The sequence below is a fragment of the Coregonus lavaretus genome (genome assembly GCF_964263955.1).
Source record: "Coregonus lavaretus genome assembly, chromosome: 17".
Lineage (NCBI taxonomy): Eukaryota > Metazoa > Chordata > Actinopteri > Salmoniformes > Salmonidae > Coregonus > Coregonus lavaretus.
In genome coordinates, this window is record NC_140004.1 from 45,451,481 (window position 1) to 45,476,897 (window position 25,417).

Consider the following 25,417-nt stretch of genomic DNA (forward strand, 5'->3'; position numbering starts at 1 on the left):
GTTGTTTCTAGACGGGACGAATTTAACGTAGGGCACGTCACAGGTGCGATTTAAACATGGCGACCTGCAGGAGGATTGTAAAAGGTCTGTTCTACAAACTATTTTTTATCTTAAATTCTCATGCAATTCAAGTTTTTAGAATAATCCGTCCGCTTATATCAGAGCTTGGCAATGATGCATAGCCAATGCATTTATGTTACATACAGTAGTTCTTAGCAGTCGACTCCAGCAAACTCGGGCCAGTAGCTAACGTTAGCAAACATAGCTAGTAGCCTTTGCCACTGATTTAGCTAGCTAAGTTATTAGCAAGCTAATGTTCTAACTATTTATGCTAGCTAGTATAATTCAATAACTCAGCGCAATCTCCTACACTAGATGTAACATAGGATACTTAATTTGTGTGATATGTTACGTTTGGTATGGTTACAGAAGACAGATGGTTACTTAAGGCAAAAAACAAAAGTACGGTGGTTGGTCGGGCGTATAACACGAAGGTCTAGCAACCCAAAGGTTGCGAGTTTAAATCTCATCACAGACAACTTTAGCATTTTGGCTAATTAGCAACTTTTCAACTACTTATCATTACATGTTAGTCATTTAGCAGACGCTCTTATCCAGAGCGACTTACAGTTAGTGAGTGCATACATATTTTTTTTATTTTTCATACTGGCCCCCCGTGGGAATCGAACCCCCAACCCTGGCGTTGCAAACACCATGCTCTACCAACTGAGCTACATTCCCTAACCTGGACGACGCTGGGCCAATTGTGCGCCGCCCCATGGGTCTCCCGGTCGCCGCCCCATGGGTCTCCCAGCCGGTCGCGCTGGCTAGCTGTTAGCTAACCCTTCCCCTAACCTTAACCCTTTAGCCTAACTCCTAAACGTAACACTAACCATAACCCCTAACCCAGCTAACGTTAGCCACCTAGCTAGAATTCGTAACATATCATATGTTTAAATTCATAACACATTGTAAGTTTGCAGATTCGTAACATATTGTACATTTGGAAATTCGTAATATATAATACGAATTGAAATTTGTAACATATCATACGAAATGGGTGATGGACATCCACAAATTAATACATACCATACGATTCGTAACATATGCTTAATTGATTTTCTCGGATTTACATACAGAATAATACGAAATGCTCTGAGACCAGGTTGCAGCAATAACTAGTCAGTTAGCTATGTAGCTAGGCAGCTATATATTATTGTGATCTAAATAGTGTCATAACCTGCTAATTGTCAATGCTGGGTTGTACTGGCTAGTTAGGGGACCATGCCAATGTTCCCTAAGCCCTATGTTCCCATAGTTTCCAAAGTCGTATGTTCCCTCGGCTCCATGTTCCCTCGGCCCCATGTTTCCACTGCCTTATATTTTTCACATCCTTGATGTACACATCTTTTGGTGAGTTTATCCACTGTTGCATCATGGAACAGAGATGGGCAGTATTTCTGTTACATGTTTTTGAAATATATATTTAAATTACTTTTGAGTATTTTGTCATTTGTATTTCACTGGCCTGAACAACAATACAATGTATTTTGTAATAACACAATTACAAAATACCTTTCTGTACATTTTAAAAAAAATAGCGCCTCACAATTTTGTGGCCCCCTATCACCCCAAATGTACTGCATTGGTATCAGAAATGTAATGGCACTATGATGTGATAAGTGTCTGCTAAATGACCATGGGGCGGCGCACAATTGGCCCAGCGTCGTCCAGGGTAGGGGAGGGAATGGCCGGCAGGGATGTAGCTCAGTTGGTAGAGCGTGGCGTTTGCAACGCCAGGGTTGTGGGTTCGATTCCCATGGGGGGCCAGTATAAAAAATTATGTATGCACTCACTAACTGTAAGTCGCTCTGGATAAGAGCGTCTGCTAAATGACTAAAATGTAAAAATGTAAATGATGACCATACTGTTATGTGAAAATGAACACTTGCAAAAGCACACTGGGTATTATTCTAATGACTCGGTCACCCAAAAATTCCACATTTGATTACAAATTGATATGGAAGATGGCGCCGACAGACATGTTTATGGACATATTCAATCTCTCCCTATCCTAGTCTGCTGTCCCCACTTGCTTCAAGATGTCAAATCAAATCAAATCAAATCAAATTGTATTGGTCACATGCGCCGAATACAACAGGTGCAGACATTACAGTGAAATGCTTACTTACAGCCCTTAACCAACAGTGCATTTATTTTAAACCAAAAAAAGTAAGAATAAAACAACAACAAAAAAAGTGTTGAGAAAAAAAGAGCAGAAGTAAAATAAAGTGACAGTAGGGAGGCTATATATACAGTAAAATAAAGTGACAGTAGGGAGGCTATATATACAGGGGGGTACCGTTGCAGAGTCAATGTGCGGGGGCACCGGCTAGTTGAGGTAGTTGAGGTAATATGTACATGTGGGTAGAGTTAAAGTGACTATGCATAAATACTTAACAGAGTAGCAGCAGCGTAAAAAGGATGGGGTGGGGGGGCAGTGCAAATAGTCCGGGTAGCCATGATTAGCTGTTCAGGAGTCTTATGGCTTGGGGGTAGAAGCTGTTGAGAAGTCTTTTGGACCTAGACTTGGCACTCCGGTACCGCTTGCCGTGCGGTAGCAGAGAGAACAGTCTATGACTAGGGTGGCTGGAGTCTTTGACAATTTTGAGGGCCTTCCTCTGACACCGCCTGGTATAGAGGTCCTGGATGGCAGGGAGCTTTGCCCCAGTGATGTACTGGGCCGTACGCACTACCCTCTGTAGTGCCTTGCGGTCGGAGGCCAAGCAGTTGCCATACCAGGCGGTGATGCAACCAGTCAGGATGCTCTCGATGGTGCAGCTGTAGAATTTTTTGAGGATCTGAGGACCCATGCCAAATCTTTTTAGTCTCCTGAGGGGGAATAGGCTTTGTCGTGCCCTCTTCACGACTGTCTTGGTGTGTTTGGACCATGATAGTTCGTTGGTGATGTGGACACCAAGGAACTTGAAGCTCTCAACCTATTCCACTACAGCCCCGTCGATGAGAATGGGGGCGTGCTCAGTCCTCTTTTTTTTCCTGTAGTCCACAATCATCTCCTTTGTCTTGGTCACGTTGAGGGAGAGGTTGTTGTCCTGGCACCACACGGCCAGATCTCTGACCTCCTCCCTATAGGCTGTCTCATCGTTGTCGGTGATCAGGCCTACCACTGTTGTGTCGTCGGCAAACTTAATGATGGTGTTGGAGTCGTGCCTGGCCATGCAGTCATGGGTGAACAGAGAGTACAGGAGGGGACTGAGCACGCACCCCTGAGGGGCCCCCGTGTTGAGGATCAGTGTGGCAGATGTGTTGTTACCTACCCTTACCACCTGGGGGCGGCCCGTCAGGAAGTCCAGGATCCAGTTGCAGAGGGAGGTGTTTAGTCCCAGGATCCTTAGCTTAGTGATGAGCTTAGAGGGCACTATGGTGTTGAATGCTGAGCTGTAGTCAATGAATAGCATTCTCACGTAGGTGTTCCTCTTGTCCAGGTGGGAAAGGGCAGTGTGGAGTGAAATAGAGATTGCATCATCTGTGGATCTGTTGGGGCGGTATGCAAATTGGAGTGGGTCTAGGGTTTCTGGGATTATGCTGTTGATGTGAGCCATGACCAGTCTTTCAAAGCACTTCATGGCTACAGACGTCAGTGCTACGGGTCGGTAGTCATTTAGGCAGGTTATCTTAGAGTTCTTGGGCACGGGGACTATGGTGGTCTGCTTGAAACATGTTGGTATTACAGACTCAGTCAGGGACATGTTGAAAATGTCAGTGAAGACACTTGCCAGTTGGTCAGCACATGCTCGGAGTACACGTCCTGGTAATCCGTCTGGCCCTGCGGCCTTGTGAATGTTGACCTGCTTAAAAGTCTTACTCACATCGGCTACGGAGAGCGTAATCACATAGTCATCCGGAACAGCTGGTGCTCTCATGCATGCTTCAGTGTTGCTTGCCTCGAAGCGAGCATAGAAGTGGTTTAGCTCGTCTGGTAGGCTTGTGTCACTGGGCAGCTCGCGGCTGTGCTTCCCTTTGTAGTCTGTAATAGTTTTCAAGCCCTGCCACATCCAACGAGCGTCAGAGCCAGTGTAGTATGATTCAATCTTAGACCTGTATTGACTCTTTGCCTGTTTGATGGTTCGTCGGCGGTCATAGCGGGATTTCTTATAAGCGTCCGGGTTAGAGTCCCGTTCCTTGAAAGCGGCAGCTCTACCCTTTAGCTCAGTGCGGATGTTTCCTGTAATCCATGGCTTCTGGTTGGGGTATGTACGTACGGTCACTGTGGGGACGACATCATCGATGCACTTATTGATGAAGCCAGTGACTGATGTGGTGTACTCCTCAATGCTGTCTGAAGAATCCCGGAACATGTTCCAGTCTGTGCTAGCAAAACAGTCCTGTAGCTTAGCATCTGCGTCATCTGACCACTTTTTTATTAACCGAATCACTGGTGCTTCCTGCTTCAGTTTTTGCTTATAAGCAGGAATCAGGAGGATAGAGTTATGGTCAGATTTGCCAAATGGAGGGCGAGGGAGAGCTTTGTATGCGTCTCTGTGTGTGGAGTAAAGGTGGTCTAGAGTTTTTTTCCCTCTGGTTGCACATTTAACATGCTGGTAGAAATTAGGTAGAACGGATTTAAGTTTCCCTGCATTAAAGTCCCCGGCCACTAGGAGCGCTGCATCTGGATGAGCGTTTTCCTGTTGATTAATGGCCTTGTACAACTCATTCAGAGCAATCTTAATGCCAGCATTGGTTTGTGGTGGTAAATAGACAGCTATGAAAAATATAGATGAAAACTCTCTTGGTAAATAGTGTGATCTACAGCTTATCATAAGATACTCTACCTCAGGCGAGCAAAACCTCGAGACTTCCTTAGTATTTGATTTTGTGCCCCAGCTGTTGTTTACAAATATACACAGACCGCCGCCCCTTGTCTTACCAGAGTCAGACGTTCTGTCCTGCCGATGTAGCGTATAGCCTGCTAGCTGAATGTTATCATTGTTGTCGTTCAGCCACGACTCCGTGAAACATAAGATATTACAGTTTTTAATGTCCCGTTGGTAGGATAACCGTAATCTTAACTCGTCCATTTTATTCTCAAAAGATTGAACGTTGGCTAGTAGGATTGATGGGAGAGGCAGTTTACTCGCTCGCCGTCGGATCCTTACAAGGCACCCGGATCTGCGTCCGCGATATCTCCGTCTCTTCCTCACGCGAATGACGGGGATCTGGGCCTTGTCGGGTGTCTGTAGGATATCCTTCGCGACCGCCTCGTTGAAGAAAAAATCTTAGTCCAATGCGAGGTGAGTAATCGCTGTCCTGATATCCAGAAGCTCTTTTTGGTTATAAGAGACGATGGCAGAAACATTATGTACAAAATAAATTACAAATAACGCGGAAAAACACACAAAATAGTACAATTGGTTAGAGGGCTGTAAAACGGCAGCCATCTTCCCGGCACTGTTCTCTCCAAAAAAATTGAGAATGACCTAAATGACTATCGCCGTGTAGCACTCACTTCTGTCATCATGAAGTGCTTTGAGAGGCTAGTTAAGGATCATATCACCTCTACCTTACCTGACACCCTAGACCCACTTCAAATTGCATACCGCCCCAATAGATCCACAGACGATGCAATCGCCATCGCATTGCACACTGCCCTATCCCATCTGGAAAAGAGGAATACCTATGTAAGAATGCTGTTCATTGACTAGCTCAGCCTTCAACACCATAGTACCCTCCAAGCTCATCATTAAGTTCGGGGCCCTGGGTCTAAACCCCGCCTTGTGCAACTGGGTCCTGGACTTCCTGACGGGCCGCCCCCAGGTGGTGAAGGTAGGAAACAACACCTCCACTTCATTGATCCGCAACACTGGGGCCCCACAAGGGTGCGTGCTCAGCCCCCTCCTCTACTCCCTGTTCACCCATGACTGCGTGGCCACGCACGCCTCCAACTCAATCATCAAGCTTTCAAACGACCCAACAATAGTAGACCTGATTACCGACAATGACGAGACAGCCTACAGGGCTGGAGGTGAGGGCCCTGGCGGAGTGGTGCTAGAAAAATAACCTCTCCCTCAACGTCAACAAAACGAAGGAGCTGATCGTTGACTTCAGGAAACAGCAGAGGGAGCACACCCCTATCCACATCAACGGGACCACAGTGGAGAAGGTCAAAAGCTTCAAGTTCCTCTGCATACACATCACTGGCAATCTGAAATGAGACAGTGTGGTGAAGAAGGCGCCACAGCTTGGCCCCTAAGACCCTCACAAACTTTTACAGATGCTGTACCACCGCCTGGTACGGCAACTGCACCGCCCGCAACCTCAGGGCTCTCCAGAGGGTGGTGCGGTCTGCCCAACGCATCACCGGGAGCACACTGCCTGCCCTCCAGGACACCTACAGCACCCGATGTCACAGGAAGGCCAAAAAGATCATCAAGGACATCAACCACCGAAACCACGTCCTGTTCACCCCGCTATCATCCAGAAGGCGAGGTCAGTACAGGTGCATCAAAGCTGGGACTGAGAGACTGAAAAACAGCTTCTATCTCAAGGCCATCAGACTGTTAAATAGCCATCACTAGCCGGCTTCCACCCGGTTACTCAACCCTGCACCTTAGAGGCTGCTCACTTTAATAATGGAACACTAGTCACTTTAATAATGTTTATATACTGCTTTACTCATTTCATATGTGTATATACTGTATTCTATTCTACTGTATTTTAGGCAATGCCACTCCGACATTGCTCTTCCTAATATTTATATATTTATTAATTCCATTCTTTTACTTTTGGATTTGTGTGTATTGTTGTGAGTTGTTAGAAATAGTTAGATACTACTGCACTGTTGGAGCTAGGAATACAAGCATTTGGCTACACCCGCAATAACATCTGCTAAAAATGTGTATGTGACCAATAAAATTTGATTTGACAATACAAATAAGCATTTATGCCAATTTTGGTTGAAATTAGTTCAATTGGGTACATAGTGCCCAGGGAACATAAAGGTGAGGGAACAAGGGTGGACCCCGCTAGTTTGCTGATTAGCTGAGATTGTTTCTCTAACTTGCCTGTAAACCCGATTTTTGTTGAATTGCATTGAATACTAAGTCGGGCAGAAGTGAGCGTGTTGAATCAGGAAAGTTTCCTCTCATGACCTCTACAAGCCAGAATGTTGAATACAATTATATTTGAACATACTTTCCCGGTTGTCCGTGCGGTTGGTCTTTTTGGAGGTAGGAATGTGAGACAATATACCCACGGGAAAGTAATAATTACATCAACTTTTCACAGCACTGGTAGTGCGTTCAACTTTCCTGATTCAAATGCTAATTTCTGCCTGACGTGTAATTGGTCAAAGACCAATTAGTGTAAAAAAAAAAAACATCAGAATTGGTCTGCCTGTGTAAACGCAGCTTATCTGACCATTGGGCTGCATCAGACTATCCATTATATTGACCAGATACTCTAGTGGCCGCTCTAACAATGAAAATAAATGCCTTAAAAGAACTGAAGGCGGTCAGGAGGAGGCAAGATCAGGTGGGACCATTCTAGCCAATGAGAGGGCAGGTACACATGTGAACAACAGGCACAACTCCGTTTATAAAGTATTTTTTTCTCAATTATTAACAAAATTCGACACTCATTGACATTTTGGGCCCAGTTATCCCTCGCTAGTGATGGGGAAACAGTTTCCTGAAGCATTGAGGCTTTCCAGACAATTAGTAGTGCACTAGAGACAGTACCAGTCAAAAGTTTGAACACACCTACTCATTCAAGGGTTTTTCTTTATTTTTTACTATTTTCTACATTGTAGAATAATAGTGAAGACATCAAGACTATGAAATAACACATATGGAATCATGTAGTAACCAAAAAAGTTAAACAAATCAACATATATTATATTCTTTAAATAGCCACCCTTTGCCTTGATGACAGCTTTGCACACGCTTGACATTCTCTCAACCAGCTTCACCTGGAATGCTTTTCCAACAGTCTTGAAGGAGTTCCCACATATGCTGAGCACTTGTTGGCTGCTTTTCCTCCACTCAGCGGTCAAACTCATCCCAAACCATCTCAATTGGGTTGAGGTCGAGTGATTGTGGAGGCCAGGTCATCTGATGCAGCACTCCATCACTCTCCTTCTTGGTCAAATAGCCCTTACACAGCCTGGAGGTGTGTTGGGTCATTGTCCTGTTGAAAAACAAATGATAGTCCCACTAAGCGCAACCCAGATGGGATGGCGTATCGCTGCAGAATGCTGTGGTAGCCATGCTGGTTAAGTGTGCCTTGAATGCTAAGTAAATCACAGACAGTGTCACCAGCAAAGCACCCCCACACCATCACACCACCTCCTCCATGCTTCACGGTGGGAACCACACATGCAGAGATCATTTGTTCACCTACTCTGCATCGCACAAAGACACGGCTGTTGGAACCAAAAATCTCAAATTTGGATTCATCAGACCAAAGGACATATTTCCACCGGTCTGATGTCCATTGCTCGTGTTTCTTGCCCCAAGCAAGTCTCTTCTTCTTATTGGTGTCCTTTAGTAGTGGTTTCTTTGCAGCAATTCGACCATGAAGGCCTGATACACGCAGTCTCCTCTGAACAGTTGATGTTGAGATGTGACTTGAACTCTGAAGCATTTATTAGGCTGCAATTTTTGAGGCTGGTAACTCTAATGAACTTATCCTCTGCAGCAGAGGTAACTCTGGGTCTTCCATTCCTGTGGCGGTCCTCATGAGAGCCAGTTTCATCATAGCGCTTGATGGTTTCTGCGTCTGCACTTGAAGAAACTTTCAAAGTTCTTGAAATTTTCCGGTTTGACTGACCTTCATGTCTTAAAGTAATGATGGACTGTTGTTTTTCTTTGCTTATTTGAGCTGTTCTTGCCATAATATGGACTTGGTCTTTTACCAAATAGGGCTATATTCTGTATACCACCCCTACCTTGTCACAACACAACTGATTGGCTCAAACGCATTAAGAAGGAAAGAAATTCCACAAATTAACTTTTAACAAGGCACACCTGTTAATTGAAATGCATTCCAGGTGACTACCTCATGAAGCTGTTTGAGAGAATGCCAAGAGTGTGCAAATCTGTCATCAATGCAAAGGGTGGCTACTTTGAAGAATCTCAAACATAAAATATAGTTTGATTTGTTAAACACTTTTTTTGGTTACTACATGATTCCATGTGTGTTATTTCATAGTTTTGATATCTTCACTATTATTCTACAATGTAGAAAATAGTAAAAATGAAGAAAAACCCTTGAATGAGTAGGTGTGTCCAAACTTGACTGGTACTTTAGGTTCATCACTCGAGGCTTTGATCAACAGTGGTAACTAGTGGTAACTGCTGGACAAAAGAATTTAGAGCAGCCAAATGATTTTCTACCGAAACCAACACCAAACCAATCAGACGCCGGTTCAACGAAACAAAGCTTCGGATGTCATTGATCACGTGCTTCTGATGATAAAGTGATACAGACATCGGCACACTGCTTCGTCGTAAACTCCTTAGCGATTTCGACGCTTGCCTCGGCGCTCTGGTATCAAACGTAACATCACTATCGCTCTGGCTGCATTTACAAGCAGCCCAAATCAGTTTTTTTTTCCCCCCACTAATTGGTCTTTTGACCAATCAGATCAGCTCTGAATAAGATCTGATGTGAAAAGATCTGATGTGATTGGTCAAAAGAATTGGGCTTGCATCTACGACTTATTTTGAATCAGATTCCTGTACGTGTTTTCTTCACCTACTATGCAGGCCTTTTGGATTGATTTCATGTTTATCTAACTTGCTAAAGCTTTACAGATTGTGTGGTGAAATTGCACCTATACTTCAAGCAATCAACTATCTGTAAAGTCCTGCAGTGATAATTACTAACTCGCTATGTTTCAATTCTCTTAGTTTTAGCAGGATGCCAAAGACATGTCCTGATGGTTGGTGGTCCAACATATACAAGTGTCTCTCAGACTGCACCCAGACATCTCCCTGTTAGGACCTATGCTGCCGCGAAGTAAGTCATCACACACTCGCTCACCCTCATCGAATGCTTCCCAAATTCTCCTTTCACGTCATAGACTGATTGAACATAACATTTTAGTTTTTTTTGCTGTATTATAATTTACATGCATACCTATTAGCCTAGCTTGCAAGCATTTCTCTAAGGTGTTAGGCCTACTCCGCTCCATAAACACCAACCTCTTTTAACATAAATAAATGAAACCTTTCCACAGGGCCTTTAAAAAGGAAAAACGAGATGACAAAGAGAGAAATAAGATACCGGTCGTTGACAACACAGGTCGTCACAAACCGTATGGGCTGACCGCTTGGGCGCCGGTGGATGATGTGTACGTAACCCGCTTCTACCCCAAGCCTGTACACGAGACCGCAGTGGCCGTGGATCTGCTAAAGAGCTTCCAGATGCTGGACTATACTCCTCTGGACCAGCCTGTTTATATCAATCTGAAACTGGACATGAAGCTGGAGAAAAAGGTACGGACAAGCCAAAAGTAAGCTAGGGGATGGCTTAGTGCTTATTCAGTACTACCTTCCTGGGGAAAAAAAAAGATGGGTGCTGCACACTTAAGCAGACCGGGATCCAATTTATCAGCCCCTGTGGATTTATTTGTCTATTGCTATCAAAGCATCCAGGACTTATTTTTCTGTAAATAGACTAAAAGAAAAGCTTTGACTGTCATTTCTCTGATCATTCAGCAAGTTTCTCCTATCAGCATCCAGCCCAATATCATTGTGAATAGGCTTAGAAGTTACTTCAAAGAGCTAGCCTGCTGAAATAAAATGGTGATTAAATGCATCAATGATGGCATAAAAAAATAATAATGAGGCCAGTCTGAATTAATTTGTTGTGGCAGAGAGGAGGAAGTAGAACCCTTCAGGGATTTGACAGTTTTCCAGTATTTAGCTGGGTTCCCATTACAATCTGAAAGAGCGGTTACATTATAATCAGATTTGGCCTTTCTGATTTGTCTTAAACAATGATTCCTCAGTTGCTTAAAAGCTTGCCAGTCCGGGCCTAAACCTGTGTTCCTGGCCTTGACCCAAGCATTATCTCTTTTATGAATGACTTTGGATAATTCCGGAGTGTACCAGGCATTCGATCTACCTTTAACCCATAATGTTTTGAAGGGAGCATGATTATCCACAATAGTATGGAAGACATCTACAAAGAGGCTCAAAGCTATCTCACGTTCAGGGATAGCTGAAATACAATCAAGGTCACTAAAATAATGAATCATGAATTTAAAATTCCAAAAATGTATGTAGCAATCGCAGATGGCCCATTTAACTATGCAAAGCTGATGTTGAAATGCATAATGAATTGAGTGCAGTCTTCTTGGTAAAATAAAAAAATGAACAGGGAGGAAACAATCGAATGGCACCCTATTCCCTATAATGCATTGCTTTTGACCAGGGCCCAAAGGGTGATAAGTTGTGCGCTATGGGGATTTGGGATGCACACATTGTGTTGTCATGGTGACATAGGATGGTAAATGTTGTTGGGTAAAATCCAGATTCCTTTTCCATTTGCTAGGCACGTATTGGTTTGTTATGTAGGCTTTGATGTCGCAGGCAGCACACATGTATTTACATGCATGTTTTGAATCTTCTCTTCCAGAAAAAAGTGGATCCCTTTGTCAGTACAGTTCATTTACCATACTTGTTCAAGACAGAAGTCAACAAAGTCGCTGTTTTTACAGAGGTAGGTTATCTTACTTAACAGTAACCTTTATTCCTTGTCTTTTTCCATCTCCATTGTATCCCCTGTGCTGTTTCCAACATCAATAGCTAATTTATTCATTTGATTTATGTTATGTCTTCCTTGATGGACATGTTAATCAGTCATTCTATTGAAATCCCTTGTTGAACTGGCATTGATGTATACATGGAAATATATAATCTGTATGTCAACTACAACTGGCAGTGATGTACAGTACCAGTCGAAAGTTTGGACGCACCTACTCATTCAAGGGTTTTTCTTTTATCTTTACTATTTACATTGTAGAATAATAGTGAAGACATCAAAACAATGAAATAACACACATGGAATCATGTAGTAACCAACAAAAGTGTTAAACAAATCAAAATATATTTGAGGTTCTTCAAAGTAGCCACCCTTTGCCTTGATGACAGCTTTGCACACTCTTGGCATTCTCTCAACCAGCTTCATGAGGTAGTCACCTGGAATGCATTTTAATTAACAGGTGTGCCTTGTTAAGTTGTGGAATTTCCTTCTTAATGTGTTTGTCAATCAGTTGTGTTGTGACAAGGTAGGGGGAGTATACAGAAGATAGCCCTATTTTGTAAAAGATCAAGTCCATATTATGGCAAGAACAGCTCAAATAAGCAAAGAGAAACGACAGTCCATCATTACTTTAAGACATGAAGGTCAAGAACTTTGAACGTTTCTTAAGTGCAGTCGCAAAAACCATCAAGCGCTATGATGAAACTGGCTGTCATGAAGACCGCCACAGGAAAGGAAGACCCAGAGTTACCTCTGCTGCAAAGGATAAGTTAACTGCACCTCAGATTGCAGCCCAAATAAATGCTTCACAGAGTTCAAGTAACAGACACATCTCAACATCAACTGTTTAGAGGAGACTGCGGGAATCAGGCCTTCATGGTCGAATTGCTGCAAAGAAACCACTACTAAAGGACACCAATAAGAAGAAGAGACTTGCTTGGGACAAGAAACACAAGCAATGGACATCAGACCGGTGGAAATCTGTCCTTTGGTCAAAATTTTTGATTTTTGGTTCCAACCGCCGTGTCTTTGTGAGACGCAGAGTAGGTGAACGGATGATCTCCGCATGTGTATTTCCCACTGTAAAGCATGGAGGAGGAGGTGTGATGGTGTGGGGGTGCTTTGCTGGTGATACTGTCTGTGATTTATTTAGAATCCACAGCATTCTGCAGTGATACGCCATCCCATCTGGTTTGCGCTTAGTGGGACTATCATTTGTTTTTCAACAGGACAATGACACCGGGCTGTGTAAGGGCTATTTGACCAAGAAGGAGAGTGATGGAGTGCTGCTTCAGATGATCTGGCCTCCACAATCCCCCAACCTCAACCAAATTGAGATGGTTTGGGATGAGTTGGACCGCAGAGTGAAGGAAAAGCAGCCAACAAGTGCTAAGCATGTGTGGGAACTCCTTCAAGACTGTTGAAAAGGTATTCCAGGTGAAGCTGGTTGAGAGAATTCCAAGAGTGTGCAAAGTTGTCAAGGCAAAGGGTGGCTATATGAAGAATCTCAAATATAACATATATTTTGATTTGTTTAACAATTCTTTGGTTACTACATGATTCCATATGTGTTATTTCATAGTTTTGATGTCTTCACTATTATTCTACAATGTAGAAAATAGTAAAAATTAAGAAAAACCCTTGAATGAGTAGGTGTTCTAAAACTTTTTACCGGTAGTGTAAATGTCTGTTCTTGTCAGAATCCTGATCAAGCCAAAGTAGCCAAGGAGAACGGAGCAGCATTTGTGGGAGGAGCCGACCTTGTGCAGAGAGTGAGTGTCATAAGTTTATTTCTCTCTCGCTCTCGCTCGCTCTCTCTCTCGCTCTCTATCTCTGTCGCTCTTTCTCTGTCTCTCGCTCTCGCTCTCTCTCTCTCTCGCGGTCTCTCTCTCCACCACCCCCCTCCACACACAAACCACACACACACTTTTTGTTAATGTTTCCTGTTTTCTCTGGAATGTTCTCTATAATGTAGATCTTAGATGATGAAGTGGATGCAGACTTCTACATAGCGGTACCAGACATCATATCCAAACTACTGCCTCTGAAGAACAAACTACGCAAGAAGTTCCCCAAGAACAAGAGAGGTGGGCAACATCAATCCATCAAATTTACATCGTCCTTTTTACATTTGTCACAAAGTGCTTTACAGTAATCCGGCCTTAGACCCCCAAAGCTGCTGCAAAGAAAAAACCCTAGGATCAAAACCTTGAGAGGAACCAGACTCTGACAGGAGGCCCCATTGCGCTGTTTAAAGGAACAATTCTAAAGGCTTTCCCCAAAAACCTTCCCAATTAAATATTGACTAGCAAAGTAGGCCTACTTGGTAGAATGATATCATGATCATTTGTATCGATCACGGGGCATTGTTTTGCAAACTCCGCCGTCACATTGTACAGTACAAAAACACTGCTAGCCGATCACAACGGTCTGCTCGCTATTCGCGCAATTGAATTGAAGGGCAACTATACCCTCCAAACAATTGTTCCCAGTGGTGTCCTGACGTGATTTTAATGTTATGAACTTAAACCATCAAATTTGTGTGGTTTTTCTATTAAAAAGTGATTTTGAGAGTGAACTTGGAAAACTCAGAAACCTGGAAAAATAAAACCTGGAAAATTTAAATTAGCCAAAAGCTCAAACTGATTTTATAGGGCCCTGCAACTGTAGAGTAACTGTGCTAAAGCGCTAACAATAACACCCTTTTTCAGATTTGAAGGTTTTATTTTTTTCCCTCCAAACGATCAATGTAAATATGATATTGTCAAGTTAAAATGTAATTATTTGTGTATGGTGGGTAGGTCGTTATAGGCTACATACGCAGCCCGCAAATTACAGATAACATTTCAATAATGCATCATCCGCTTTCCCGGGCCAGTATTCTTTTCATTCAGGCCAGTAGCTTTCAGTTTGCACCGGCCCGGTGTGCCACTGGTGAATGCACCTCAATGTCAAGCCCTGCAGGGGCTAATTTAAAAGATAGCTAGTCATTATTAGCCTGGTTCTGTATTGAATACAGGTACATTATGGGACACGGGTCAAGAAAAATGTGTGCAACCAAATCATGTGCTGGTGCCACCAACTGAAAAAGTTAATTTAGAGTCCTGGTTAGGAGTACTCATTACCTAACCATGTTTCTCTCTGGCTGTACCAGTTAGGAGTACTCATTACCTAACCATGTTTCTCTCTGGCTGTACCAGGTAGAAGTTAGGAGTACTCATTACCTAACCATGTTTCTCTCTGGCTGTACCAGGTAGAAGTTAGGAGTACTCATTACCTAACCATGTTTCTCTCTGGCTGTTTTCAGGGTCGGTTGGAGTCGACATTCCCAAGATGCTGGAGTTGTTTAAGACTGGCCATGAGTACATAGTGGAGAAGGACACTGTCATGACTAGAGTAGGCACGGTAAGTCTAAAGGACACTGTCATGACTAGAGTAGGTACGGTAAGTCTAAAGGACACTGTCATGACTAGAGTAGGTACGGTAAGTCTAAAGGACACTGTCATGACTAGAGTAGGTACGGTAAGTCTAAAGGACACTGTCATGACTAGAGTAGGCATGGTGAGTCTGAAGGACACTGTCATGACTAGAGTAGGCATGGTGAGTCTGAAGGACACTGTCATGACTAGAGTAGGCATGGTGAGTCTGAAGGACACTGTCATGACTAGAGTAGGCATGGTAAGTCTAAAGGACACTGTCATGACTAGAGTAGGCACGGTAAGTCTAAAGGACACTGTCATGACTAGAGTAGGTACGGTAAGTCTAAAGGACACTGTCATGACTAGAGTAGGTACGGTAAGTCTAAAGGACACTGTCATGACTAGAGTAGGCATGGTAAGTCTAAAGGACACTGTCATGACTAGAGTAGGCACGGTAAGTCTAAAGGACACTGTCATGACTAGAGTAGGCATGGTAAGTCTAAAGGACACTGTCATGACTAGAGTAGGCACGGTAAGTCTAAAGGACACTGTCATGACTAGAGTAGGCATAGTAAGTCTAAAGGACACTGTCATGACTAGAGTAGGCATGGTAAGTCTAAAGGACACTGTCATGACTAGAGTAGGCATGGTAAGTCTAAAGGACACTGTCATGACTAGAGTAGGCATGGTAAGTCTAAAGGACACTGTCATGACTAGAGTAGGCATGGTAAGTCTAAAGGACACTGTCATGACTAGAGTAGGCATGGTAAGTCTAAAGGACACTGTCATGACTAGAGTAGGCATGGTGAGTCTGAAGGACACTGTCATGACTAGAGTAGGCATGGTAAGTCTAAAGGACACTGTCATGACTAGAGTAGGCATGGTGAGTCTGAAGGCATTACGGAATTACCTACATTATAATCACCCCGACGTTAAAGCATTACCTACAGTATAATCACCCCGACGTTAAAGCATTACCTACAGTATAATCACCCCGACGTTAAAGCATTACCTACAGTATAATCACCCCGACGTTAAAGCATTACCTACAGTATAATCACCCCGACGTTAAAGCATTACCTACAGTATAATCACCCCGACGTTAAAGCATTACCTACAGTATAATCACCCCGACGTTAAAGCATTACCTACAGTATAATCACCCCAACGTTAAAGCATTACCTACAGTATAATCACCCCGACGTTAAAGCATTACCTACAGTATAATCACCCCGACGTTAAAGCATTACCTACAGTATAATCACCCCGACGTTAAAGCATTACCTACAGTATAATCACCCCGACGTTAAAGCATTACCTACAGTATAATCACCCCGACGTTAAAGCATTACCTACAGTATAATCACCCCGACGTTAAAGCATTACCTACAGTATAATCACCCCGACGTTAAAGCATTACCTACAGTATAATCACCCCGACGTTAAAGCATTACCTACAGTATAATCACCCCGACGTTAAAGCATTACCTACAGTATAATCACCCCGACGTTAAAGCATTACCTACAGTATAATCACCCCGACGTTAAAGCATTACCTACAGTATAATCACCCCGACGTTAAAGCATTACCTACAGTATAATCACCCCGACGTTAAAGCATATGTGTAATCCTCACATAAATGTCTGTCAGATTACCCAAGTACCATCCAGTGCATCATTGTGTTACTAACATGACATATACCTATACTAGAGTAACTAAGGCGTAATAACCTATGTAATTATGAACTAGTAATAGCAATAGAACATAATCGTGCACAATTTACCACTTTTATGCCAGCAGTTATGGAATTGGAAAAACTGTGCTCTATATAGGCAGGGAAAACCTGTTTAGATGATTTCTTGTATATCATCAAAATAAATCACAGCACGTTTCAGGACTAATTCAGCAGTTTTTACCTGATTTAACTAGAATACTATTGGCAATTAATGTTGAAAGTCCCATTTATATTCATAAAACATAAGTTGAAAATGAAGCTGTCCCTGCTTCCTGTTGACAATAACTTTTGATAAGTAGACCAATGTTAAAACAACATTTTGAAGTGTCCAAATCAATAATTTATATGTCAGAAATAGTTTGTGATATATTGAAAACATAAACTGGAAATATTGTTTACATCACTGGTTAGAGGACAACCTGCTGAAGACAGTCAGTTACATTTTGGAGTGATGCATTTTGATTTGGTGGTCGCCAAAACGGAAAGAGAAACGCAATACTTATTTGTCAATCACTCATATCGATATAATGTTGAAATCAATAGAACGAGAGGGGGGAGACCAAACATACACTACACTGATCTGGGAATAATATGTACAGTGCCTTCAAAGTATTCAGACCCCTTGACGTTTTTCCACATTTTGTTACGTTACAGCCTTATTCTAAAATTGATTAAAATGTTTTTTTCCCTCTAATCAATGTACACACAATACCCCATAATGACAAAGCGAAAACAGGTTTTTAGAAATGTTTGCAAATGTATTACAAATAAAAAACATATCTTATTTACATAGGTATTCAGACCCTTTGCTATGAGACTCGAAATTGAGCTGAGGTGCATCCTGTTTCCATGACGCTTGGCATTCAGGCCAAAGAGTTCAATCTTGGTTTCATCAGACCAGAGAATCTTGTTTCTCATGGTCTGAGAGTCCTTTAGGTGCCTTTTGGCAAACTCCAAGAGGGCTGTCATGTTCCTTTTACTGAGGAGTGGCTTCCGTCTGGCTACTCTACCATAAAGGCCTGATTGGTGGAGTGCTGCATGGATGGTTGTCCTTCTGGAAGGTTCTCCCATTTCCACAGAGGAACTCTGGAGCTCTGTCAGAGTGACCATCGGGTTCTTGGTCACCTCCCTGACCAAGGCCCGTCTCCCCCGATTGCTCAGTGTGGTTGGGCAGCCAGTTCTAGGAAGAGTCTTGGTGGTTCCAAACTTCTTCCATTTAAGAATGATGGAGGTCACTGTGTTCTTGGGGACCTTCAATGCTGCAGAAATGTTTTGGTACCCTTCCCCCAGATCTGTGCCTCGACACAATCCTGTCTCGGAGCTCTACGTACAATTCCTTCGACCTCATGGCTTGGTTTTTTCTCTGACATGCACTGTCAACTGTGGGACCTTATATAGACAGGTGTGTGCCTTTCCAAATCATGTCCAATCAATTGAATTTACCACAGGTGGACTCCAATCAAGTTGTAGAAACATCTCAAGGATGATCAATGGAAACAGGATGCACCTGAGCTCAATTTCGAGTCTCATAGCAAAGGGTCTGAATACTTATGTAAATAAGGTATTTCTGTTGTTTTTTTTGTCCTTATGGGGTGTTGTGTGTAGATTGATGAGGAAAATGTTTTATTTAATTCATTTTAGAATAAGGCTGTAACGTAACAACGTGGAAAAAGTCAAGGGGTCTGAGTACTTTCCGAATGCACTGTACATTTTAATGTATTCAATGTATTATGTCTGATACTGTGCTCAACTTTGTTGTCCTCCCCACAGCTGGACATGCCCAAGCAGCAGCTCATAGCCAACATACAGACTGTTGTTGAAGATGTCTGTTCCCACCGGCCCGCTAGCTTAGGTACGTACCATGATGATGAATGAATATTATTTGACAAATACCAGGTTTTTAAAGTAAATGACATACACTGTGTACACATTAGGAACAACTGCTCTTTCCATGACAGACTGATCAGGTGAAAGCTATGATCCCTAATTGATGTCACTTGTTAAATCCACTTCAATCAGTGTAGATGAAGGGGAGGAGACAGGTTAAAGAATGAGTTTTGAGACAATTGAGACATGGATTGTGTATGTGTGCCGTTCAGAGGGTGAATGGGCAAGACAAAAGATTTAAGTGCCTTTGAACAGGTTATGGTAGTAGGTGCCAGGCGCACCGGTTTGAGTGTGTCAAGAACTGCAACGCTGCTGGGTTTTTCACACTCAGCAGTTTCCGGTGTGTATCAAGAATGATTCACCACCCAAAGGACATCCAGTCAACTTGACACAACTGTGGGAAACATTGGAGTCAGCATTGGCCAGCATCCCTGTGGAACGCTTTCGACACCTTGTAGAGGCCATGCCCTGACAAATTGAGGCTGTTCTGAGGGCAAAAGGGGGGTGCAACTCAATATTAGGAAGGTATTCTTAATGTGTTGTACAATCAGTGTATATGACATGTATATCACATTGGGATTTAGAGGGTTAAAGTACGTAAAGAGTAGCCTCAGTCATATGAGTACAACTATACATACCTGGATATACCCACCCTCCTTGACAACATGACCGCTGCAAGGCTCTCTGGGACTTATTTGGCAGTGAGACTTCAAGGCAGTGCTACATGCTATCATACGGTCCATGATTTGTCATTATAGTTATTCAACTACACATTCCACACCATGATTCCACATTATAGTTATTGAACTACACATTCCACACCATGATTCCACATTATAGTTATTGAACTACACATTCCACACCATGATTCCACATTATAGTTATTGAACGACACATTCCACACCATGATTCCACATTATAGTTATTGAACTACACATTCCACACCATGATTCCACATTATAGTTATTGAACGACACATTCCACACCATGATTCCACATTATAGTTATTGAACGACACATTCCACACCATGATTCCACATTATAGTTATTGAACTACACATCCCACGGCACTGTATGTGGGTGTGTGGACTTTTAATACAAAGCCTTCCAATACAATATTGTGTGCTAGATAGGTGTGTGATTTTTGCCTACAAACTCAACCAAACCAATAGGGATTTGTGTGTATTATTATAATGTTTCCTGACTGAGGTGTGTATACTGAGGTTTATATATCCAACCCACCTAGGGAAAATAGTGTGTGAAGTGATGTTCTCTTTAATTCTGTGCCCAAAGGATAACTACACTGAAGGAGCTATAGCACAAGGCCAGAACTCAGACAGTGCGTTCGGAAAGTATTCAGACCCCTTGACTTTTTCCACATTTTTGTTTACGTTATAGCCTTATTCTAAAATTGATTCAATAAACTATTCCTCATCGATCTACACACAATACCCCATAATTGACAAAGCGATTTTTTTGGGAAATGTATTAAAATTGAAAAACAGAAATACCTAATTTAAGGAAGTATTCAGACCCTTTGCTATGAGACTCGAAATTGAGTTCAGGTGCATCCTGTTTCCACTGATCATCCTTGAGATGTTTCTACAACTTGATTGGAGGCCACCTGTGGTAAATTCAATTGATTTGGACATGATTTTGGAAAAGTACACACCTGTTTAAATAAGGTCCCACAGTTGACAGTGCATGTCAGAGCAAAAACCAAGCAACGAGGTCAAAGGAAATGTCCGTAGAGCTCCGAGACAGGATTGTGTCGAGGCACAGATCTGGGGAAGGGTACCAAAACATTTCTGCAGCATTGAAGGTCCCCAAGAACACAGTGGCCTCCATCATTCTTAAATGGAAGAAGTTTGGAACCACCAAGACTCTTCCTAGAGCTGGCCACCCAGCCAAACTGAGCAATCGGGGTGAAGGGCCTTGGTCAGGGAGGTGACCCAATGGTCACTCTGACAGAGCTCCAGAGTTCCTCTGTGGAGATGGGAGAACCTTCCCGAAGGACAACCATCTCTGCAGCACTCCATCAATCAGGCCTTCATGGTAGAGTGGCCAGACGGAAGCCACTCCTCAGTAAAAGGCACATGACAGCCTGCTTGAAGTTTGCCAAAAGGCACCTAAAGGACTCTCAGACCATGAGAAACAAGATTGAACTCTTTAGCCCAGGGGTGTCAAACTCATTTTAGCTCAGGGGCCACATGGAGGAAAATCTATTCCCAAGTGGGCCGGACCGGAAAAATCATGGTATATATAACTTAAAAACAACAACTTCAGATTGTTTTCTTTGTTTTAATACGATCAACATACAACATAAAGCTGGAGCCTGAGGACAGTGTGTCCAAAATAGTACAAGCACAACATCACTATTAATCATAAAACACGTCAAGTTTATTTGAAAATTCTAAAGAAAAAGAACACACAAACACACAATGCCTCAGTGATTAACAGAACTGTTTCACAGATCACAGAACTATATCAGGGTGTCATTTCTCAGGCAGAAATGTAGATAAAAATAATGAAATCCTGTTCCCCAAACAAGTGCAAGAACCACAGAGTCAAGAATAGGTTAAATATACAAATAAAATAAAATCAATTAAAAACAATAGCACATCAACATAAAAACATATAAACATAAAGCTGGAGCCTGAGGACAGTGTCCAAAAGCACAACATCACTATTAATCATAAAACACCAAGTTATTTGAAAGTTCTGAGGACAAAGAACACACAAACACACAATGCCTCAGTGATTCACAGAAGTATATCACAGATCACAGAACTATATCAGGGTGTCATTTCTCAGGCAGAAATGTAGATAAAAATAATGAAATCCTGTTCCCCAAACAAGTGCAAGAACAACAGAGTCAAGAATAGGTTAAATATACAAATAAAATCAATTAAAAACAATAGCACATCAACATAAAAACATAAACATAAATCTGAAAGCGTTGCTCAAACTCCCGTAACAGTCCCGTTATTTTATCTTTGAACCGCTTCATGTCTGCCACATGTTGGGTCGCGCACACATTTTTCAGACAGGGGAAGTGAGCTGTATCACCACTGGCAAGTTGCGTCTCCCACAATGACAGCTTCAACTTGAAAGAACGTATGCTGTCATAATACTGCGTGACAACTTTGTTGCGCCCTTGCAGCTGTTTGTTCAAGTTATTCAGGTGCTCTGTAACATCCACCATAAATGCAAGGTCCTGCATCCATTCTGCGGAATGAAATTCTAACACTGGTTTGCCCTTTTCTTCAATGAACTGTTCAATTTCTTCTCGTAAATCAAAGAAACGCCTCAGCACAGCACTTCGGCTTAACCATCTTACCTCAGTGTGGTATGGCAGGCCATAGATGTGGTCTTTCTCTCTGAGAAGGCTGTCAAACTGACGGTGATTCAGGCTTCTGGATCGGATGAAATTAACAGTTTGGATGACCACCTTCATGACGTTATCCATCTTTAATGACTTGCAACACAAAGCCTCCTGGTGCAAAATACAGTGAAAAGTCAAAAAATCATGTCCTCCATTTGCAGATTGCACTTTCTCTCTGAACTTTGTCACAACGCCTGCTTTTTTCCCGATCATTGAGGGCGCACCATCTGTAGCCAGGCTGACAGCGCGGGACCAGTCCACTTCGACCCTGTCCAGCGCGCCGACGAGTGCGGTAAAAATATCAGCTGCTGTCGTTGTATCTGTCATCGGCACCAACTCCACGAACTCCTCGGTGACGGTCAATGTGTCATCAACTCCGCGGATGAAAATGGCCAGTTGTGCAACATCTGAAATGTCCGTGCTTTCATCAATTGCAACCGAAATCTGCAACTGTGTTTCTTGTCAGGCTGATATTTGCAAAAGCCTGCCGCTTTTCAGGGCACACAATCTCCGCTGCCTTCATCATGCATGTTTTTACAAATTCACCCTCACTAAATGGTTTTGAAGCCACTGCGATTTCATTAGCAATGAGGTAGCTAGCTTTCACTGCAGCGTCACTGATGTCTCGGCTGTGAGTAAACACGGACTGCTGTTTCTTCAGACCCGCCAACAGTTCATTCACCTTCTCTCATCTCCGCTGTCCTTGAAAGTTGTCATATTTGTCGGCATGAAGACTCACATAGTGGCGACGAAGGTTATATTCTTTCAGCACTGCAACATGCTCTGAACACACCAAACATACAGCTTTCCCATTCAATTCCGTGAATAAATAGGATGACCATTTTTCTTGGAACACTCTGCACTCTGCGTCCACTTTTCTCTTTTTTGACAGAGACATATTGGGGCAATGAGGGTGCCAAAGCACATAATGTTAAAAGTAGAAGCCGTAATAAATATCGCGGGCAAAACAAAGTAGCTCATTGGCTGCACGTGCTTGACCTATTTGCTCTGCCCCGGTATAAACAGTTTGCTTGCTTAACACAATTGCTATTGCGCCATCCAGTGGACGCAATTGGAACAGCAGTTTATTTTATTGAAAAATTGCAGCGCATTTTTATACTTTACAAAAAAAAAAAAAAAAAAAAAAAATTCGTTTTTTTTCTCCCCAAAATCATCTCGCGGGCCGGATTAAACCCGTTTGCGGGCCTGATCCGGCCCGCGGGCCGTACGTTTGACACCCCTGCTTTAGCCTGAATGCCAAGCGTCACGTCTGGAGGAAACCTGACACCATCCCTTCGGTCCTTGAGTGGTCCTGCCAGAGCCCGGACTTGAAACCTATCGAACATCTCTTGAGAGACCTGAAAATAGCTGTGCAGCAACGCTCCCCATCCAACCTGACAGAGCTTGAGAGGATCTGCAGAGAAGAATGGGAGAAACTCCCCAAATACAGGTGTGCCAAGCATGTAGCGTCATACCCAAGAAGACTCGAGGCAGTAATCGCTGCCAAAGGTGCTTCAACAAAGTACTGAGGAAAGGGTCTAAATACTTATGTCAATGTGCTATTTCAGATTTTTTTTTATTTTTGCACAAAGAATCTAAGAACCTGTTTTTGCTTTGTCATTATGGGGTATCGTGTGCAGATTGATGAGGGGAAAAAAACAATTTAATCTATTTTAGAATAAGGCTGTAATGTAACAAAGTGGAAAAGGTCAAGGGGTCTGAATACTTTCTGAATGCCCTGTACATGAAAGTTATGACAGAGACAATGTAACAATCAGATGATCCACATTTTTATTTTGTATTATTAGTTGGGTTATCATTCAAAACCCTTTTTATTCAAGAATGTACTGATCCTTTCGATGTATTTTACTTTTAGGTTAGTTCTATTTAGCTTTAGGTTTCTAGAGCTGCAGAAAGTACACATTAAACCGCTTGAAAAGAGACAGAAGCAGGGAGAGAGGCAGGCAGGGAGGGAGAGAGGGAGGGAGAGAGGGAGGCAGGGAGGGAGAGAGGCAGGCAGGGAGAGAGAGAGAGAGGGAGGCAGGCAGGGTGAGAGGGGCAGGCAGGGAGAGAGAGAGGGAGGCAGGCAGGGAGGGAGAGAGGCAGGCAGGGAGAGAGAGGGAAGCAGGCAGGGAGAGGGGGGCAAGCAGAGAGAGAGGCAGGCAGGCAGGCAGGGAGAGAGGCAGGCAGGCAGGGAGAGAGGGAAGCAGGCAGAGAGGCAGGCAGGGAGAGAGGGAGGCAGGCAGGCAGGGAGAGAGGGAGGGAGGGAGGCAGGCAGGGAGAGAGGGAGGCAGGCAGGCAGGCAGGGAGAGAGGCAGGCAGGGAGAGAGGCAGAGAGAGAGGGAAGCAGGCAGAGAGGCAGGCAGGGAGAGCGGCAGGCAGAGAGAGAGGCAGGGAGAGAGGCAGGCAAGCAGGGAGAGAGACAGGGAGGAACACAAATAGCCTCAGGGAGAGTATTCTAGAATGTAGTGGAAATCTTCTTGACAACAGGTCTGAAAAGAAAACAGTAGCTTTGTCAAATTGCATCAGACGTGTTGTGTCTCGGCAACTCTGTTCAGGTGTGTCTTTAAAACCCAGCATTATACCACACCAGTCTTAATGTCTATCCAGAGGGAATTCTGTACTTCAGTGTTTTCTGATGAATGTGAAAGAAAGGGCAGTAAGGCGTAGGGGCCTAAACAGGGATTGAACCCCCACCGCCGGCAGCACTACTACTAGACTCTGTTTCAATGTCTCTGACACCCCTCCCCTCTACCCCCTCTCCCCCCCTCTACCCCTCCCCTCTTCCCACCCTCTACCCCTCCCCTCTTCCCCCCCTCCCCTCTTCCACCCCTCTACCCCTCCCCTCTACCCCCTCCCCCCTCCCCCCTCTTCTACCCCTCCCCTCTTCCCCCCCTCCGCTTCTCCCCCCTCCCCCCCTCCCCTCTTCCCCCCCTCTACCCCTCCCCTCTACCCCCCTCCCCTCTACCCCCCTCCCCTCTTCCCCCCCTCTACCCCTCCCCTCTTCCCACCCTCTACCCTTGCCTCCACAGGTCATTTCATAGAGCGAGCGATCGTCAGCTGTCAGACGAGTGAAGCCCTGCTCTTTAAGAGTGAAGAACTCGTACAGAAAGTGACAGTGAAAAAGGACGCTTGATGGATCTTGTGATTTTATGTATTGTGTATAATGTATTGAATAAAGTATGAAGATATTATGGATTTAC

General features: G+C 43.5%; 1 protein-coding gene across 1 annotated transcript; it reads left to right on the forward strand.

Moving 5' to 3' along the window:
- The first annotated feature begins 41 nt into the window (after positions 1-41).
- On the forward strand, positions 42-25,417 carry LOC311144943 (large ribosomal subunit protein uL1m-like). The gene is made up of 9 exons (XM_084181131.1): positions 42-84; positions 9,930-10,038; positions 10,259-10,517; positions 11,662-11,745; positions 13,488-13,559; positions 13,763-13,874; positions 15,095-15,192; positions 18,713-18,794; positions 25,247-25,417. Exons 1-9 carry the CDS (start codon positions 57-59, stop codon positions 25,348-25,350), a joined length of 948 nt encoding a protein of 315 aa, XP_084037257.1. The 5' UTR covers positions 42-56; the 3' UTR covers positions 25,351-25,417.

What these genes read in the sequence shown, in the direction of transcription:
- LOC311144943 (XM_084181131.1), top strand. Translation starts at nt 57, where the DNA reads ATGGCGACCTGCAGGAGGATTGTAAAAG. An exon ending in CTGCAGGAGGATTGTAAAAG is followed by an intron (nt 85 to 9,929) that starts GTCTGTTCTACA and finishes CAATTCTCTTAG; the next exon opens with TTTTAGCAGGATGCCAAAGA. An exon ending in CCACCGGCCCGCTAGCTTAG is followed by an intron (nt 18,795 to 25,246) that starts GTACGTACCATG and finishes TTGCCTCCACAG; the next exon opens with GTCATTTCATAGAGCGAGCG.